Source organism: Scedosporium apiospermum (assembly GCF_000732125.1).
Source record: "Scedosporium apiospermum strain IHEM 14462 chromosome Unknown SEQ_SAPIO_0066, whole genome shotgun sequence".
In the NCBI taxonomy this organism is placed as follows: domain Eukaryota; kingdom Fungi; phylum Ascomycota; class Sordariomycetes; order Microascales; family Microascaceae; genus Scedosporium; species Scedosporium apiospermum.
In genome coordinates, this window is record NW_015971767.1 from 325,323 (window position 1) to 342,699 (window position 17,377).

Genomic DNA, 17,377 nt, shown 5'->3' on the forward strand with positions numbered 1-17,377 from the left:
GCGATATGGATAAATCTAGGATACTGGGATCGATCATGGCTCCCCTATTTCTTAAACAGCCAGAGCCATCTCCCAAGGGAGGAAGCCACATTCAACAAACCAGCGCCTTCCCTCAACTGCCACACGATGTTATCGGTGCCATCTTGGATAACCTCGACTTACACGACAAGTTCCTCCTTTCGCAGACCTGCCACGTGCTGAGGACGCTTGCCTCGCAGAACTGGGAACAGGTCCTCCAGGGCCTGTCCCAGCCCGAAGAGTTCAACTTCTGGACACGGGTCGCATACACCAAGCCGGACTGCTGGGTCTGCGCCTGCTGCTGCAGACTACGCGCCACACGCCCTCGCAACATGCTGCGAGTCCTACCACTTTTCCGCAGCTGCGACTCATACGAGACCGTGAGGCTCTGGGCGCCACGCTACTCCTCCGATACCTACGAACTCCGACACCGGGATGTCCAGATGGCCCTCAAGCATCACTCCCGTCCCGTCGCCACCTCCGCCTCTCGCCTCAAAGAACTCCTAGCGCCCTATGGGCCCATCATCTCCAGCGGAGGCTCCTTCTCGGCAGAGCCCAGAATCGTCGGCGGCAGATTCCTGCTCCACTCGAGGTGGGCCATCTGGGCGCAGAAACGATTCGATACGCTGTCCCGCACGACCGTCGGCCGCCTGAGATTCGAGCTCTGCCCTCACCTCGAGCTCTTTCGGACGGATGTGGACCGGGTGACACCCACCCTGGTCGGAACCTGGAGTTCCTTTTCCGCTGGCCTCGAGATGGCTGTTTCCCAAGCTTTCGAGGATGTAGGGACCTCGTTTGATGGTCACTGTGACCATTGTTTCACCGACTTTTCGGTTCGGGTATCCTCGTCTGGGCCGCACCGAGGACAGCCACAGATTACTTTTGACAGCTGGCGCGATTTTGGTATGTACGATGCACCCGACAACTTGGTGTGGGCATCGCAGGTCTGGAGTCCCGAGAATACACCCCACAAGGCTTACACGACCTGGGATCGTACGCCTGGAAGCGTTCGGGAGAATTTCATGAGCCGTGCCTCCAAGTCAAACTGAGACTGATCAAGGGTGACGGTTGGGATACGTTTTTCAAGTTTGTTGCGGCGCCAGTGTTTTTTCATTAGATAGCTACTCACCATTAATCTATTAATTGGTTAGATTCATTATATTTCTATGCTTTGCCTGCCTTATCTATCTCCATTCCTAGATTCATGCATATTCCTGTAAGGACAAATCTTCGTCTGTAAATATCCAACTTCCCTATTTCTTTCCAATATCTATGAACAAGAGCAAATGTGCTCAAGCAATGGCCGAGATCTCGGTGAGGTTGACCGTCACCGTCAACCCAGCACAGCCAGGGCTCTCGCTCGTATCCTCCACGCTCTCACCTGAAACGACACCCTCTCCAAGGCACGAGAGATCCGCAATGCCAGATCCAACACCGGTCAAATAAGACCTAACCCATCCGTTAGTTCCTACACGAGAGAACGGGCGGAGGAGAAAATAGAAAATAATAGTAAAATAATAAAACTTAGAACGGGCGGAGGAGAAAATAGAAAATAATAGTAAAATAAAACTTACGGCCAGACAGGATCATCATGGCAAATCCACCTCTGCATCAGTGTGACATTCCCACTCGCCGCATCAAACGAAAACTCCACCGCACCCCCCTGATACGTAGCCGGATCATCCACGGGAGGGCCGTCGCACTTGAACTTTTCCGCGCCGTCGAACGCCTTGTCGCTCTCGGCGACGCACTTGACCTGGGGATCGATGACGGAGTTGATCACCGTGAAGGAAACGGAGGCTCGGGAAGGAGCGGACGAGTTGGTGGGGGTTGCGGCGGTGGGGGGGGAGTAGGTGAAGGAGGTGAGGTCCCAGGATTTGAATTGGGTGGAGCGCTGGAAGCAGGTGAGAGCGGGTTCGGTAGTTTCTTTTGGAGCTGGGAGGGCGAGGGTCGACGTGGCGAGGAGGAAGGGAGCGAGGATCGTGGCCTTCATTGTTGTTGCGGCTGTGTGGGTTTGAGATTTACAGGTGCGGTGGTGTTAGAGGAAGAGGCTAAGCACGGGGTTGGGGGGTTTGTTGCCGTTGTTTGGAGCGGGAAGTCGTGCGCCTAATCTATCTGGAGCAAAGCTGCGAGTGTCGCGTCGTCGTTGGTGGTGATCCGGCTGATCTGATCTGATCGTGTGTGAGGGCTCGGCAAAGGATCGAGGGTCTGGGAGCAAAAGATAGTTCTTGTCGGATTGTTCTGAGGGAAGCTAGTCTGGGAAGTGGAATGTTCAAGAAATATATACAAAGTAGAAGTCAAGGCCAGGAGCAATAGAAGGAGAGACACGAGACGAGGTCGTATTTATCGGCGGCCGCATGTCTCCTTCCTTGTTCCTTGGTCGTTCCTGCTGGAGATGGTCAATCCTCTCTGTCATGGAAGGATCGTCCGACAAGTAATAAAAATTCCCGATCCCAACCTCAACCACCCGAGCTCACAGTCACACTCATAGTCGCACTCACAGCCTCCCTCCCCTCAATTAATTGTAACCTCCCAAGTTCCAACTGAGAGATGGAAACGAATCCTCCTCCTGCGATTCGCTGATTTGCAGTAGCATTTCTCGTCGAGGCAATACGGGAGCCGATCAGTGGATCGCTGGATCATCCAATGGAGCCCAGTGCACCGCCCTTGCATATGAAGCAGGTGAGTCCCGAAGACAACGTCATAAAACGGGCTTATGCTCGCCGCTAACCGGGCCGATCAACAGTTAGGGAAGAGGCCGGCGGCACCACGAAAGGCCACGGCTTGAGACAGCCTCGAAAAGAGCATCCTTCTAGATGACCGGCTTCCCCGGTGCAGAGGACGAAGAGCGTGAGGATAGATCAATTACGAGGTATGGATATCCGCACATCAGCCTCGCTTAAGCCACTCATAATATCGCCTAACCTCAAGTGGGTGGTCACTCGTCACTCCCTAAACCCGGTGCATGGCGATGCAATCTCCCGCGGTGATCGGCGGTACTACATCATAACCTAGATTACATTCTCCCTCCAGAAACACGGATTCAGGACGAGATTTCCTCGTGCAACGTTGCTACCCTTTGTGCTCTTCCTACTCGCTTGAAGTTTATTATTATCCTCTGTTCAGGGGAGTGCATTTCTCTCCAACCGTGATACAAGTGTTCTCTGTATTCGACTAACATCAAAACGAAGAAAAGAAGAGGAAGAAGTACTAATCAATCTCGATTTTAGTTGCTTGGTGTTTCCAATCTTCCCCGTCCACCCGCCGAAACTTCGTATAAGCACGTCGTTTATTATTTTCGGTGCCTTGCTTCGGTCTCTCTCGTTTGAATACCGCTTGTGTCTCTCTCGCCTCTTCCCGCTCGAAATGTCGGTCTTCGCTTCCCGGTTTAACTTGATTGCATACATACACGAGGTCCACGTTTAGGAGCGGCGAGAATCTGGTGTAAGCTAAGCCTGGACCACATCTCTGGGAACTCTAGGATGGACTTTAACATCACGGATAAATTCTGGGCAACGTGCTGAGAGAATGTTTTCACCACGGCTGTTTCGGGCACCACTCGGTCGATCAGCCTCCACCTCTGCGGGCATATCCCTTGCAAATGCCCCATTCCTTAACGGCCTTCAACAACCGAATGTGGAACTCCTCCAGCTATCGGCGAAGCATGGAGAAGGCATCCCGTGGCCGCAGTTCTAGTCTGCCGGACACCGCACGACGGCCGTGTCGGAAGTTCTTTCATTTTTTAGCATCGGCTGCGTTGTAACAGCCGACTGCTGGCACAAATCCACAGGTCAAGACAGACGGCCACCCATGCTCCCCGCTCAACAAGGAATACGTCCTATTTATCCATCCGTGGCTCACTACGGCCAGCTCGCGAACTCGGCCCTCGCCATGTGCGTGGCGGTCCGCGACTTCTCATTTACCAAGCAGAACAAGGATTCCAGGGCTACATGGCATGTAGGATATGCCATGGCTACCGGGGTCATGTGGCTCTCACTCGCTATCTCGGCCTTCCACATTCATCCATGAATCACTCATCTACCATGGAACCACGACGCTCAAAAGAGAAGGAATCAATCAGGGAATCCATGGCCCATGGCGCATTACTTCCCCCCCTCAGAGGCATCTCCCGACCGCAGCCAGGATCAGCCACCCAGGTCCCCATCCCCAGCGACAGGCCGCCCTTTCTGGAGCGATAGCGAATTCCCTAGAGCTGGTTCCGGGGGAACTAAAGCACTATCGGGAGGGGAAGCGGAAGCAAGACTAGTGGCAGCAGCGGCAGCCGACCGCGGCGCGGTATCTCCAAGCCATCCTCAATGCGATCAAGAGATCGGCAAGGCTATACGGTAGGATATGGAGAGGGAGAGGTAGGCCCACCACCAACAACTACAACAGCAACGACAGTACCAACTGCATCAGCACCAGCAACTGCAGGCCATCCTGGAACCCATATAGGGCTCGACGAGGCTGTACAGCGAGGAGGTGGGAAGGGAGAGGCTGGCCTACCACCAACAAATTACAACGACAGCAAGGACAGCAGCACCACCAGCAACTGCAGAGCATCCTAGAGGCCATTAAGGGGCCATCAAACCTCTACAGCGAGGAGTAGGCCCGGAAACAGAAAGAGAGAGCGAAACTCCAGGACCCCACCTTCTTGGAAAACCAGCGGACCAGCGCCAAGAGCAGGAGGAAGGGCAAGAGGGAAGGGCACGAAACGGCAAGGAGGTCCCCAAAAGGAGAAAGAGCGGCGAGAGCGCCTCTCTTAATATGGCCAGCTCGCGAACTCGTCGCACGCCCTGTCCGTAGTGGTTCTCGCCTTCTCCCCCAAGAGCAAGAAGCCTGGCATCGCCTGGCATATTGATGATGCCGTGGCTATGGCCATGGGCGTGGCGTGGCTCTCCCGCACCGTCTCGGCGGCTGACCTGTTAAAGTTAGCGCGCCTGCCCCCTCGGACCCAGAGCAAATAGGACAAGTTCTAGGTAGAGAGGGGCGCTCGAGTCGTCGTCTGTCTCGTGTTCGGGGTTCTTGCTTCGGCCACAGTCATGTGGGCGCCGAATAAGCCGACGGCTTCGGTGGCTGCAGGGCCCTTGTTTCATTCCTTCGCGTCGTCGGACACTCTTTGAAGGAAGGTGATTAATGGCATCAGCGGCGTTGCGGACGCGTGGTCTTTTTTGGCTGTTTCTACTCTTGGATGATGGTGTTTTGGCTTTTGGCCTTTGGGATGTGTATGATGGCGGAAAAAAAAATAAAGTTCGTCGTGTTAATATGAATCTGTAGTTTGGTACATACGTATACCGCCAAACAATGTTATCTTTATGGTCATCTCCGCTGTCCAGAGTGTTGGTGACGCTTCTTCAGGTGGCCTTTCGTCTTGAGCTCCTCACACACAACGTCCAAGGAGACTTTCGTTTGCTCAGGATAGAATGAAGACTAAGGGAGAGTTGGAGAGATTGGTATTCTGCCCAGTATCAGGGGCAGGGATACTATCATGGTCATTTAAAGCACAATCAAATACAGTAAATATCCGTAGTACTCCGCAACGTTTTATTTTGGTTTTATCGCCTTCAAATTGTGCCTTTCAATGCCGAGAACTTGATCCGGCCGGCTGGAAGAACCAGACGACTCTATAAGTCCATAACAAGCTGACAATAACCAGGTCTCAAGCACTGGCTCTGAATTCCCGCTTTCTATAGATGGGCAGCAAAGGCATCTGCCCACGGATGGAGCGGTGCGTCTGCAATGGTACTAAGTGTCGATGGAAACTGCCCGCATCAGGCGCAGAAAAGCGACAAGAGCATTGCAGGCAACAGCAACATTTGTTCTTATTCGTGGCACAAAGCCACTCAATTTCCAGTCAAGGGAAGACGGGGTCGCACTTTATAATCCTGGCTTGTCAAGGTGGTAGTGATATGACATGAAGGATTGATGACTTGGCCGAGGGTTTCAAATCCCGGGGAAAGAGGCGCAGACAGTGGCATTTCTATAGATTCCGGAGGAGGGGAAGGTGATTGAGCTTCACGCAACCCGAGGAAACGCAATCCGACGCGAGGGAGCATGAATCAAACGGGACGAGACCGATTCCCCCAGATCCGCGGCCGCCTTTTCCATGAAGGCAAATTTCGATGTCAACGGTAGCCCTCCGCTGCAATCGCCATTGTTCATTCTTATGAACCTGGCACACGGCTTCGTTTTGTTTATTTATCATGGCGATTTCTTCCATGACGTAGTGTACTGAACGAACGATTCGAGGCTACCCAATCGATCTAGTGCAGAATTAGCCGTCCAAAATAAGTCCATCCCTGGCCCAAGATCTCTTCATGAAATTGCGGGGTCGCCATCGTCTCCGGGTTCGTACTCGTATTTTACCCCGCGATGCTGGTCGAGCAATCTACGACGACGAACCCGAATTGAACCCTTGCTCATCCTGTCTAGCGAACCAGCATCTACGCGTTCCGCGTATTAAACTACGTCGCATGAGGCATGAGGGGTCGTCAAGATGCCGAGACGACAGTAGTGCTGACTGGTGAGGGGTCGAGGCCAAGGTTCTCATGAGATGGTTGGTGAGAAGAATAAGTGGCGAACAAGGAAAATGAGGGCGCATCATGATCTGAGCCGGACACACCAAGGAAGGAAAATACATAAGACGCATCTGCGTCCGCAACATCAGAGCCTTTTCCCCTCGCTTGGATAACGGATTTCCTCTCTTCTCTGAACTATCGGTATTTTGATTTTACTACGATAAACCCTCTTGGTGTCATTTTTGCCCCTTTATCCTTTTCCCCCCCTTCCTTCGCAATGGCAGCATCACTCGACAACTTCACCGTCATCGTAACCGGCGGCGCCGGCGGCCTCGGCAAAGCCATAGCCCTGGCCTTCCTCGCCGCCGGCAGCAACGTCGCCGTGTGCGACGTATCGGCCCCACGCATCGCCGAAGTAACCGCCGAATGGGAATCCGCCCTCGCCGGAAAATTCCTCGCCTCGCAGGCCGACATCACCGACGAAGCGGCGTCGAAGGCCTTTGTCGACTCGGTCGTGGCTAAGTTCGGCAAGCTCGACATGCTGGTCAATAACGCCGGTGTGATGGACTCGTATGACCCGGTCGGTTCGACGGATAAGGCCGTCTGGGACCGCGTTATCGGCGTCAATGTCACGGGCTTGTTCCTTATGACGAAGGCGGCCGTTAATGTCATGGCGGCCGCTGGAGGAGGTACCATTATCAACATTGGCTCGGTGGCCGGGTACAGGGGGCTGTGTGCCGGTGCGGCGTACACGGCCAGCAAGCATGCCATCATCGGGTTGACGAAGAGCACGGCCGGGTACTATGGGGATAAGGGCGTCTACTCTATCGTGTTGTTGTTGGGCGCTATGGAGAGCACGAACATCGTTGATGCGTTTAGCAAGGCGCCACCGAATCAGGAGAGCATGGCTTTGTCGAACACGGTTAACCCGGGTATGGTTCCGGGCAAGACGACGGTGCCGCTGGCGGATGTGGCCAAGTATTGCATCTTCTTCGCTGATAGGAGCGTGGCTCACGCTTCGAATGGGTCTACTGTTACGGTGAACAAGAACTGGCCCGCTGCTTAGGGATGATGAGGGCTTGTCGGGGTTTGGGGGGCTTCTTGTTTTCTTCTCTTTTTGACCTCGATTTACAAGATGGGGGCGTGTGATTTCGGGATTCGGCGCTGAAAGGAGCCAGTTACTTTTGAGATCTTCATACTTACGAAGTACGGAATAGGATAAGAGCAGAGTTGAGAAAGAGGGTTAATTAACGTTTCTGAGCAAATCAGCATCGGTCTCTCTTACCATGATCCAACGTGACAGGGGGATATCGGGATCGAATTCGAACTAGACAAAGGTAAGCCATGCCGCTGCCGGCCTCGTCTCTCCGCCTTCCACCCAAAGAACGAATCAAGTACACGGGAGAGACACACGTTCCATGGCGACTGGGCTCCACCTCTTCTGGAAGATCCGAGCAGAACGACCGGGTTCCCCACAAACGGGGGAGAAAAGGGCACAAATTTTTCTCAAATGTCCATCCCCAGGTACCTCTTTGGACTTGGGCCCTCGGGAGGTACTTGCTTCCTTAGGGCGCAGATGAACCCCCCGAGCGGACCAGGGCCTTTCCCGGCTGAGCGGTCGCCCCCCCCCCCATCGATATCGATATCGGAAGAATGGGACCGTTCCCCGGAGACCCCGCGTGGAAATGCTTGGACGTACTAGCGTCGCGTAGGAGGCGGGGGTGCTTCTTGATCCCGGCGTGGTTTGGGAACGGGCGTTGAATGGAGATGTGGAGATGTACATGGACGTTTCTCTCTGTTCAGACTACATCATTGATATTGCACGGGTTTCGAAGCGTTGTTCTGGCAAGGTGCTCTCTACTACGACCGAGGATATTTCTATTAAATCCCATTAAATTTTATAATGTTGATTCACATGGGAGAAGGGTCGGATGGGGATTAAAATAGAAAAAGGAGGGTGGAAAAAATGGCAAAAAGCGAGGGTAGCTTGTGTCGAACACGCACATCCTACGAAAACAGTCCGGGGCGGTTTTCTAGCTTTGTGAGCGCTTGGGTTGGCTAGACCACATCGCATTGGCAAGTGCTTGAGCTGCTCGGCTGGTCGTTTGTCACCGTATCCCCCCTTATATAGTATAAACGAGATCTTTGATGGGATTTTGTCGAGGGTGGGAGCCGGGAAGGAGCGGGAGGGGATGATGGTTCCTTCCTTGTTCGAGGGGAGGTGGTTTATCATAAGCTTACAACGCTGATAACTTATGTATCATAAAGACACACAAGTGCAAGACATGTGAGGGTAACAGGTGCGCCTCGGTCCGGAACCGCCTCAGCTAGTCGACTTGTTGAAGGGCCGCTCTGCTGCAGTTGTCTGCAAAGTGCCAGGCGGAAAAGGGAAGAGGCGTATGTGGTGTTACAACACAACCTATTTGGACAAGTCGTCGCCGTGCCTTGATCAAAGAGAAATAAAAGCAAGAAAGATGGTGTCAAGCCTCTTCTCGTACATGCCCCTACCCTACACATCAGACACGGCGAGCCAAAAGGGGAAAGATAAGACAACAAGGCATCAGATCAGATGTATCTCGGATTGGATATCAAGCGAACAGACGGAATGTTGTGCTAGCGGCAGGCAGGTTTTTTTTTTCTCTCGGTCCCCCCTTTCTACCACACAGCCTGAGCAGTGGTGGCTGAGGATGACGCGAAGATGATCTTCGACGGGGGTGGGATTAAGGTCTCCCTGAGCAAGGCGGTGTATGCACTTTTTGACCAAACAAACGAAGCAGATTGATATCTTACCCACTCCTCCGTAGATTTGCTGCACTACACTACTACCTCACAGCTGCAAGCTAAGATGTGAGCAGCTCTCAACGAACTCCTACTTCGGCGATCCCCCTCAAACTAGGCCGGTGGAGAACAAACATCAAAATACCATCCGCAGTTGCCAGAGGACACAGCACAGGTTTCAACAAGAGGCAACAGCAACACAGAGGAAATCCCGACCGCACTAGTACGAGAAGGCGAATAAAATGGTTCCCCCTTCGCCTGGCGAGAGGGTCGGTGGCAACGCCAGTGGAGCGCCCCTAAATTTTTGTGTTTAACCTAGAACAGGGGAACGAATTTCCAACACCGAAAATGCGCAGGGAAAAGGAAGAAAATCCTCCGCCTCAAGGGAAAAAAAAAAGTTTAAAGAGTCTGGGCCCTGGAATTTGAGGCTCGGGGGTGGTTACCCAAAAGTTACATTATCCGACGCGGCTGGACCATGTACACGCCGAATATGTATCGGTACCCAACTTTGATACTTTTGTCCGTCAAATTGCTGATGGTTCAATGGTTCAGACTTGGAAGCCCGGTAAAGTGGATTCACGGTGCATCTCGGTTCCTGCCAACCACATGCCAGGACATGCCAGAACATGCCCAGGCCGGGAAAGCCGATCAATAGGGTTCTGCGAATATTCCCTTGCTTGGTACCTTCGTACCCAGGAGAGAAAACAACTTCCTGTCTGAGAGTTTGGTTTTTGTAAAAGGTACCTAAAATTACAGTCACCCTTCTCAGGAAGCTCGGGTACAAGTACAGTGAAGGTTACAGTAGCTGTTTTACCGGGCAGGCATTGAGGACATGTATGTACGAAGTACTTCACCCAATGGTCAACGAAAGGATCAATTGATGTGTTGGTTCCTGTATCAGATCTGAGTCGTTGGATCTCATATCGATTCGCTGGCCTGCCCGAATGAGGACAGACGGTTTGCATTGATGCTGAATATAGTGTTCAATGTTTTTCTCCAACACCTTTAATCTGCCGCCATGTATCAGGGCGTTTTGTGTATACCAGCTTCGTACCGCAGCCTGTTCCAGATGGTAAGGTACCGAGGACGGGACAATCAAAACGAGTTCAAGTTTTTTTTCCTCATCCCTTTTTCCGCTCTCGTCTGTAACAGTAATCCAATATTCATGAGTGGCTGGCTGTAACCACCAATACCTGAGCTCACAGATGCTGCGCTCCGAGTCACGATTTGACGAGTTCAAGCTCATTCGTGTACCAGGGCTTTTTTTGCAGCCAGGATTCACCTAAGTAACTCGACACATGGCTTTTAGACCTTCCTTTCTTCCTTGTTGGACAACGGGCCGTGTCACTTTAGGTCCGTCTCGGTTGCACATTGACAAGACAACTCCACTACAGTTTCCCATCACCAACTTCGCTGGGCAGGGTGTTGGGCAGGGGTGAGAGAGGATCAACAAATGCAAGACCAGGGCCTTTTGATGGATACGGTGTAGTACGTCGCAAGTACACTTCACAACACAGACTTCGGGGCTGGGGTAACCGGAGGAATTTTAGGAATGCATCAACAATATTTTGGGGAATTTGGAGGGGTAAGTGGGTTGGACGTTGGAAATTATCAAGTTGCAAATTTTGTGTGGATCCCGTCCGTCCAGAGGTAGGGCTTATCGCTACTGCCGACCGGGGTGCGAAAGGGCCACGATCTTGATGATAAGTGTTGAGATGAAAGGATCCCAATGGGCCGCGAATGTGGCTGAGAATAGCATCCAGCGAAGAGCTAGCTGACGAAAGCTTCACATTGATGTTTTGTGAAACGCGACGGGTAAGCGGTATGCTGGCTTGTTTACTGCATTGTGCAGTCTGCAGATGATGAACCAGTCAGGTCTGCATTAACATCTGCGAGACGAGGCAACTCATGAAGGCGAGGGATCGAAAAAGCCCTAATCGCCGGTGTGCCTTGTTTGTCTATCCAGGGTCGGTATACTTCGCACGTACCGGCTGGGGAAGGGAAATATTCTTTCAACGCTGGATGCCTCTCCCTTCTCACCCCTCTCTCGCGCTCGGAGCATCAACGGAAAGTTCAACATCACTACGGAAACTACATCGGACATCGGACATCGATGAGAAGAAACGTGAAAATTTTTTTTCTCCCCACATTGGGCGCGAAGCTTGGAAGCCTAGACTCGTTGGGGAGGGAGCTAGCACACGGGAGGACACGGCGTTGCAAGGGCCGAGCTTGGGTTCGTTTCCCATACAGTAAATTGTCGATGTTGTGCGTTTGATCAGTGGCAAGGAAGAGAACCCCGAGCTTTGCCTGGCGAGTTCAAGTAGTTACGAAGTAGTGTATTATTGCTCCTCTCCGCTTTCGTATTGCCACATGCACTCCTGGCGCCCCCAGTCTCTTTCCCTCGCAGGGTGTAGGGGAATACACATGGGGTACATTGATGTTTCCGCCGAAAATTAAAGCGTAGTGGTACTTTTATCAAAATTACCGGATCAACAGCTTTTGAAGTCCGTCGCTCAAGAAGCTGGGCTAGGAAACCATCTTTGCTTGTGGGCTTGTAGTGTATCCACTGAGCAACGAGGACGGGCGGTCGAGGAACAAGAAAAAGAAAAAAAATAAATTCTGCCAGCCTGTGATTTCCAATTCGCAGCTTCCTGAGTGGCATGCATGAAAAATTTCGCTCACCGCCCCCAGTAATCCTTCCTGATACGGACTAGCGCGCTTGATAACCTGCGATAAGGGGCAGGATAAGGGGATAAGACTCCAGGTCCCTACAGCCAGTAGTGAGGGGCAACGTGCAGCACAGGGCAAGATTGAAGCGAAAAGAAAAAAAAATGTGGGATCCACTTGATCCAAGCCCGCTCTAGTCAAGGTATCAAGTATCAATACCTGGCATCTGATACGTGCAAAGGTACAGTGGGGCTGACGGTGCTGGCGAGGTACCTACAATGTACCTGTCAGCCTAATCCTATTTTCCATCTACCAAAGAGAGAAAAAGGAAGCGGCAACCAAGAAGAAAAAAAAAAAAAAAAAAAAAAAAAAAAAAGCCGTCCCAAGAAAATAATCCGCCTGGCGCACGTTGGTGGCAGGACTGGAGCAAAGCTGGCCAGCCATAAAAGCCTACTTCCCACCGATCCCCAAGCCCTTCTTCTCCTCTTCCTCTTTTCACTTTCCAACTCTTCGTTTTCTTTTTTTCTTTTTCCTGTTTTTTTCTTTTCCTCCGGGAATTCCAGCTCTTGTCAAGAGCACATAGACGAACACTCTCCACTCAGTCTTGTTCATCGGTCATTTTCCATTACGATCTTGCCCGGAGTCCCTCTCCAGGACAAGATCACCCATCTTTTTCTAGACTCATAGATCCCCGTCCTGTCCCTCGTGGACCTTTCCGTTGTTCGAACCGCCCTCGAGTGCGACGATAGACTGGAATAGAACGTTTGGATTTCGGCATAGACGATAGAATTGCGATACCCAAGAACGAAAAAACGAAAAACAAAAAACACCTCCGATTTAATCACCATCACCTTCAAAATGTCTTCCGAGAACGCGCAATCCCTCAAGGTCCTTGACCAGCTCATGCAGCAACTCACCATCTCCAAGGAGGCTCCTGCCATCAAGGAGGCCTCTGCGGCTCTCGCGTCCTTCATGAATGGCCGCATCGAGGACAAGGATGTCCCCAACAAGTAAGTTTCTATCCGGCGCAGAATTTTCCCCATGTTATTTTTTTTTCCTTCCCTTGCATGGTTGTGGGCTTGGAGTTCCGTCATCCTTGCTGGCCCTACTCCACACGCCTACGGTATCTACTTGATATCAAGGTTTTGGGCCAATTTCCTTATCAGGGATGCGGGTCCGGGTGTGGTCTAGTTTACGATTGCGGCGAAATCTGCAGAGCCACCCTGTGCGTGCGTGCGGGCTGGACTGGCTTTCGGCACCCCTGTTTCATGCAGGGCGTCTATTTCTGGCGCTGCGGGCTTGGCGGGACGAGACCCCAAGGAAAATTTTTTCTGGGCTTTTCCAGCCAAGTCACCACAGCACGCCCGTGATTGTGTGGCCAGCGTGTGTGAGGGGTGGCGAAACCCCCACACCCGCCACCACCTAGCGACACTTGACCGCCTAAATTTGTCCCCCACATTTTGTTTTTGGCCTTTGATTTTCTGCACCTTTTTTCTGCCCCTCATATTTTTTTTTTCACGCTTTGCCGCATATAGCAATATGGTTCAAGCGGACTTTTTTCTGCATCGCCTTGCGTTTTCGAGTGACCAAAATCATTAACACGTGCCTTTTTTTTTTGACTTCACAGGACCATCGAAGCCCTCCAGAAGCAGCTCGCTAGCAAGAAGGACGCCCTCGCCCGTGAAAAGGCTCTGGTCGCCATCAACGCTATTGCCAAGCACGCCGAGGTTTCCGCCCACGTCGAGCCTTTCCTCGTCGCTCTTCTCCCCGCCGTCTTCGCCGCCGCGGCTGACAAGATCGCGGCCGTCAAGAATGAGGCCACCGCGGCTGCCCTCGCCATCAGCGAGGCCATCAACCCCAATGCCGTCAAGTCGGTTCTCCCCCCCGTCATGAAGTCCATCACCTCCGCCCAGAAGTGGCAGGAGAAGATGCTCGCCCTCGACTTCCTCGACGCTCTCATCAAGTCCGCCCCCACCCAGGTCTCGTACCGTGTGCCCGACTTGATCCCCGTCGTCTCCGAGTCCATGTGGGACACCAAGAAGGACGTCAAGGACCGTGCCTACAAGACTATGGAGAAGCTCTGCTCTCTCATCGTCAACAAGGATATTGAGCGCTTCATTCCCGAGCTCATCAAGTGTATCGCCAAGCCCGAGAACGTCCCAGAGACCGTTCACTTGCTCGGTGCCACTACTTTCGTTACCGAGGTCCAGGAGCCCACCCTCGCTCTCATGGTCCCTCTTCTCGACCGTGGTCTTGCTGAGCGTGAGACCGCCATCAAGCGAAAGTCTGCCGTCATTGTTGACAACATGTGCAAGCTCGTCGACGACCCCAACATTGTCGCTCCTTTCTTGCCCAAGATGATGCCCGGTCTCCAGAAGAACTACGATACCCTCGCTGACCCCGAGGCTCGTGAGAAGACCAAGCAGGCCCTCGAGACCCTCAACCGTGTTGGTGGTGTCAAGGACGGCAAGATCCCCGAGGTCCGCCTCGACGGTGACGTCTCCGTCGTCCTCGGCAAGCTCAAGGACATCCTTGCTGGCAAGCACGCCGCCGTTGCTGCGAAGCTCGCCCCCGTCCTCGAGTACGCCTCAGCCATTGCCGGCCAGCTCATCGACGAGAAGGAGACCGACGCCGCCTCGTGGGCCGAGAACATCAAGCCCTACATCACCGTCGTTGTCGGCGATGCCGACTCCGACTCTGTCGTCGAGACCCTCCGCAAGCGCGCCTCCCCCGGTGCCGCTGATGCTGACGAGGAGGAGGAGGATGACGAGGAGGGCGAGGACCTCTGCAACTGCACGTTCTCTCTCGCCTATGGTGCTAAGATTCTTCTCAACCAGACTGGTCTCCGCCTCAAGCGTGGCCAGCGCTATGGTCTCTGCGGCCCCAACGGCTCCGGCAAGTCTACTCTCATGCGTGCCATCAACAACGAGCAGGTCGAGGGCTTCCCCAAGCAGTCCGAGGTCAAGACCGTCTTCGTCGAGCACGACTTGGACTCTGCCGATACTGAGATGACCACCATCGACTGGACCATGAAGAAGCTCCAGGAGGCCGGTGTCGAGACCTCTCAGGAGGACGTCATCAAGCAGCTCGTCGAGTTCGGCTTCACCGACTCCATGATCCAGGGCGAGATCACCGCCCTCTCTGGTGGTTGGAAGATGAAGCTCGCCCTGTGCCGTGCCGTCTTCGAGGCTCCCGATATTCTCCTCCTCGACGAGCCCACTAACCATTTGGACGTGAAGAACGTCAAGTGGCTCGAGGACTACCTCATCAACTCGCCCTGCACCTCCATCATCGTGTCCCACGACACTGGTTTCCTCGACAACGTCACCCAGCACATCATCCACTACGAGCGCTTCAAGCTCAAGCGCTACAGGGGTAACCTCAAGGAGTTCGTCCGCAAGTGCCCCTCGGCCCGCTCCTACTACGAGCTCGGCGCCTCGGAGATGGAGTTCAGCTTCCCCGAGCCCGGTTTCCTCGAGGGTGTCAAGACCAAGGCCAAGGCCATTCTCCGTGCCACCAAGATGAGCTTCCAGTACCCCGGTACCGTGAAGCCCCAGCTCACGGACATCACCTTCCAGTGCTCGCTCGGTTCCCGTATTGCCGTCATTGGCCCCAACGGTGCCGGCAAGTCCACCCTCATCAACGTCCTCACTGGTGAGCTCATCCCCACCTCGGGTGAGATCTACCAGCACGAGAACATGCGTATTGCCTACATCAAGCAGCACGCTTTCGCGCACATCGATAACCACTTGGACAAGACTCCCTCCGAGTACATCCAATGGCGATTCCAGACTGGTGAGGATCGCGAGACCATGGACCGCGCCAACAAGGTCATCACCGAGGACGACGAGCAGGCCATGAACAAGATCTACAAGATCGACGGTACGGACCGCCGCGTCATCGGCATCCACTCTCGTCGCAAGTTCAAGAACAGCTACGAGTACGAGTGCTCCTTCAGCCTGGGTGAGAACGTCGGCCAGAAGAACGAGCGATGGACTCCCATGATGACTGCCGACAACAAGTGGATCCCCCGTAGCGAGATCCTCGCCACCCACCAGAAGCTCGTTGCCGAGGTCGATATGAAGGAGGCCCTCGCCTCCGGTCAGTTCCGTCCCCTCGTCCGTCGCGAGATCGAGTCCCACTGCGCCAACTTTGGCCTCGACGCCGAACTCGTCTCCCACTCGCGCATGCGTGGTCTCTCCGGCGGTCAGCGTGTCAAGGTCGTCCTCGCCGCCTGCTCGTGGCAGCGACCCCACTTGATCGTCCTCGACGAGCCTACTAACTACCTCGACCGCGACTCGCTCGGTGCCCTCTCCAAGGCGCTCAAGAAGTTCGAGGGTGGTGTCATCATCATTACTCACTCTGCCGAGTTCACCAAGGACTTGACCGAGGAGGTCTGGGCCGTCATGGACGGCAAGATGACTCCTTCGGGCCACAACTGGGTCCAGGGCCAGGGCAGCGGCCCCCGCCTCAAGGCCAACGAGGATGATGGCGAGGACAAGTTCGACGCCATGGGTAACAAGATTACTGCGGCGAAGAAGAAGACCAAGTTGAGCAGCAACGAGGCGAGGAAGAAGAAGAAGGAGCGCATGGCTCGCCGCAAGCGTGGTGAGGAGGTCTTTAGCGACGAGGATGACTTGTAAATCACTGTCTGACTTGGCCGCTAATCTGGAGGGTTTTCCTTCCCTTCCCCCTCCGAACCTCATCTGTCGGTGATGAGGGCTAATGTCTAACCTACTTTCTCTTTCTTTTGTCTTCTTTACGATACATGCTTGGCGTTGAGAGAGTTTTTTTTACTTGTTCTTTTCCTTTGTTTATGAGGGCGCGGTAATCACAAAAGTTTACAATGGATGATGGAAAAAAAGAATGGATTCGGGTTGAGAGATTTAAATCCTCAACATTCATTTTTGTTCTTTTACTCGCGCAACTTTTGGCGCCCTTTTGCCTCGGTGTCTTACCCGATGGCTTTTTTTTTCTAGATAGAGAATCGAAGAGTATAAATGTTTTCAAAAAATAATCTTGTGTACGTTTTGGTGATGATGCTTTGTAGTGTTTGATGTCTTTTCCTGCTTGGCTTCAGTTTGTATCTTGACAATCCTCGAGTCACTTCGATTTTTCGCTTTTCAATTGTCTCCTTTTCCAGATGTGAGCGGTGACTAGATGGAGGTAAGAGTTGTCCGTTGACGCCACCATTTAATGCCGTTCACCATCGACAGCCATGCATCTATGCACTCAAGGAGACGGATCTACTCATTCGGGTGGGGGAACGCACGTCGCGGAGATCAGGCCCGAGGAACGGGTGGGCAGATCGACGCTGTCATGGGATGAGATGCGATACTACACTCTATGCGATGGCGAGAAATTAAGGTTGGGGTGACGCCCTCCCCGACTGCGAA

At 53.2% G+C, this 17,377-nt stretch overlaps 2 protein-coding genes and 2 pseudogenes across 2 annotated transcripts; 3 read left to right on the top strand and 1 right to left on the bottom strand.

The window, feature by feature from the left end:
- Window positions 1-35: 35 nt before the first annotated feature.
- SAPIO_CDS1532 lies at window positions 36-1,067 on the top strand (annotated as a pseudogene; the record flags this gene model as incomplete).
- A 243-nt stretch (window positions 1,068-1,310) lies between these two features.
- SAPIO_CDS1533 (uncharacterized protein) lies at window positions 1,311-2,011 on the bottom strand (the record flags this gene model as incomplete). The annotated part of the gene is made up of 2 exons (XM_016784782.1): window positions 1,311-1,467; window positions 1,593-2,011. The coding sequence occupies 2 exons, from the start codon at window positions 2,009-2,011 to the stop codon at window positions 1,311-1,313; spliced, it is 576 nt and encodes a 191-aa protein (XP_016645539.1).
- A 4,802-nt stretch (window positions 2,012-6,813) lies between these two features.
- On the top strand, window positions 6,814-7,602 carry SAPIO_CDS1534 (annotated as a pseudogene; the record flags this gene model as incomplete).
- A 5,237-nt stretch (window positions 7,603-12,839) lies between these two features.
- SAPIO_CDS1535 (Elongation factor 3) lies at window positions 12,840-16,624 on the top strand (the record flags this gene model as incomplete). Its single annotated transcript, XM_016784783.1, has 2 exons — window positions 12,840-12,991; window positions 13,609-16,624. The coding sequence occupies 2 exons, from the start codon at window positions 12,840-12,842 to the stop codon at window positions 16,622-16,624; spliced, it is 3,168 nt and encodes a 1,055-aa protein (XP_016645540.1).
- Window positions 16,625-17,377: the final 753 nt, after the last annotated feature.